Genomic DNA, 1,090 nt, shown 5'->3' with positions numbered 1-1,090 from the left:
ACTGCCTGGGACCTGTAACATATATATATATATATATATATATATATAAGTATAATGCATATCTTTCTCTGTCTCACTAGCCGTCTGGTCTAAGTGGCCCTCATCGTTCAGGTCAAGGTCAGCGCGGGAAGGAGCCGCAGAAGATCATGGCGAGTGTTTCCCTCACTGAAGATGTCCAGCTGAATAAAGCAGAGAAGGTCTGGAAACCATCAGTGAAGCGCAGCGGCCGTGCCGACGAGGACGAGCCCGAGTTCTTGAAGACGCAGGAGCTGTTCAAACACATGGAGAGCGTGTTGAATCAACTGACGCCGCAGATGTTCCAGCCGCTGATGAAGCAGGTGAGGGAACTGACCATCAACACCGAGGAGCGCCTGAAAGGAGTGGTCCACCTCATCTATGAGAAGGCCATCTCTGAGCCCAACTTCTCTGAAGCCTACGCCAACATGTGCCGCTGCCTCATGGGGGTGAGTGTGAGCCGAACGCTGTGATCGCAAAAGCAGCTCCTGCAGCGTCTAGTCTGTGTTTTATCTTCTGTCTCTCATCGCAGCTGAAAGTTCCCACCACGGAGAAACCTGGAATGACGATAAATTTCAGGAAGCTGCTGCTGAATCTTTGTCAGATAGAGTTTGAGAAGAACAAAGATGATGATGAAACATTTGAGAAGCAGAAGAAGCTGGATGCCGCCACAGGGGTATGAACAACACACACACACTTGAGCGGACTGATATGTAGGGGTTGTGGCAGGGCAGTCTTTTTACAATTTTTCTGATTTAAAATGTATTTAAATTTTATTTAAAAAAAATAAAATCAACTTCGAGGTTTGCTGTGCTTGTTTGTTGGGCTGCACAATTTAGCCAACTATTTTGCGATTATATATATCAATAACAACTGTTGTTATTACTTAATAATACAAGAAATATTACTAATGTAACATTTCACTGTAATATTACAAAAAATAAGAAAAATTTAAGAATTTAAAGGGAAAATGTAATAATAATAATTATTATATATATTTTTTATTATTATTATTTTATTTTTTTATTCATATTTTTTTAAAGGTCCAGGTTTTCTGTGCTTGTTTAGGCATTTT

The 1,090-nt window shown here is 40.7% G+C and overlaps 1 protein-coding gene across 1 annotated transcript in view; it reads left to right on the top strand.

Annotated features, from left to right (window-relative positions):
* LOC107571355 (uncharacterized) overlaps window positions 1–1,090 on the top strand; it is a 10,577-nt gene that overhangs the window by 6,900 nt on the left and 2,587 nt on the right. Inside the window, exons 8-9 of the mRNA XM_016257675.1 lie at window positions 81–464; window positions 548–691. Coding sequence (XP_016113161.1) covers window positions 81–464; window positions 548–691 — 528 coding nt within the window. The remainder of the gene's footprint in view (window positions 1–80; window positions 465–547; window positions 692–1,090) is intronic.

This window comes from Sinocyclocheilus grahami, unplaced genomic scaffold (genome assembly GCF_001515645.1).
Source record: "Sinocyclocheilus grahami isolate Dianchi unplaced genomic scaffold, SAMN03320097.WGS_v1.1 scaffold1584.1, whole genome shotgun sequence".
In the NCBI taxonomy this organism is placed as follows: domain Eukaryota; kingdom Metazoa; phylum Chordata; class Actinopteri; order Cypriniformes; family Cyprinidae; genus Sinocyclocheilus; species Sinocyclocheilus grahami.
This window is presented reverse-complemented; position numbering and strand designations above follow the sequence as displayed.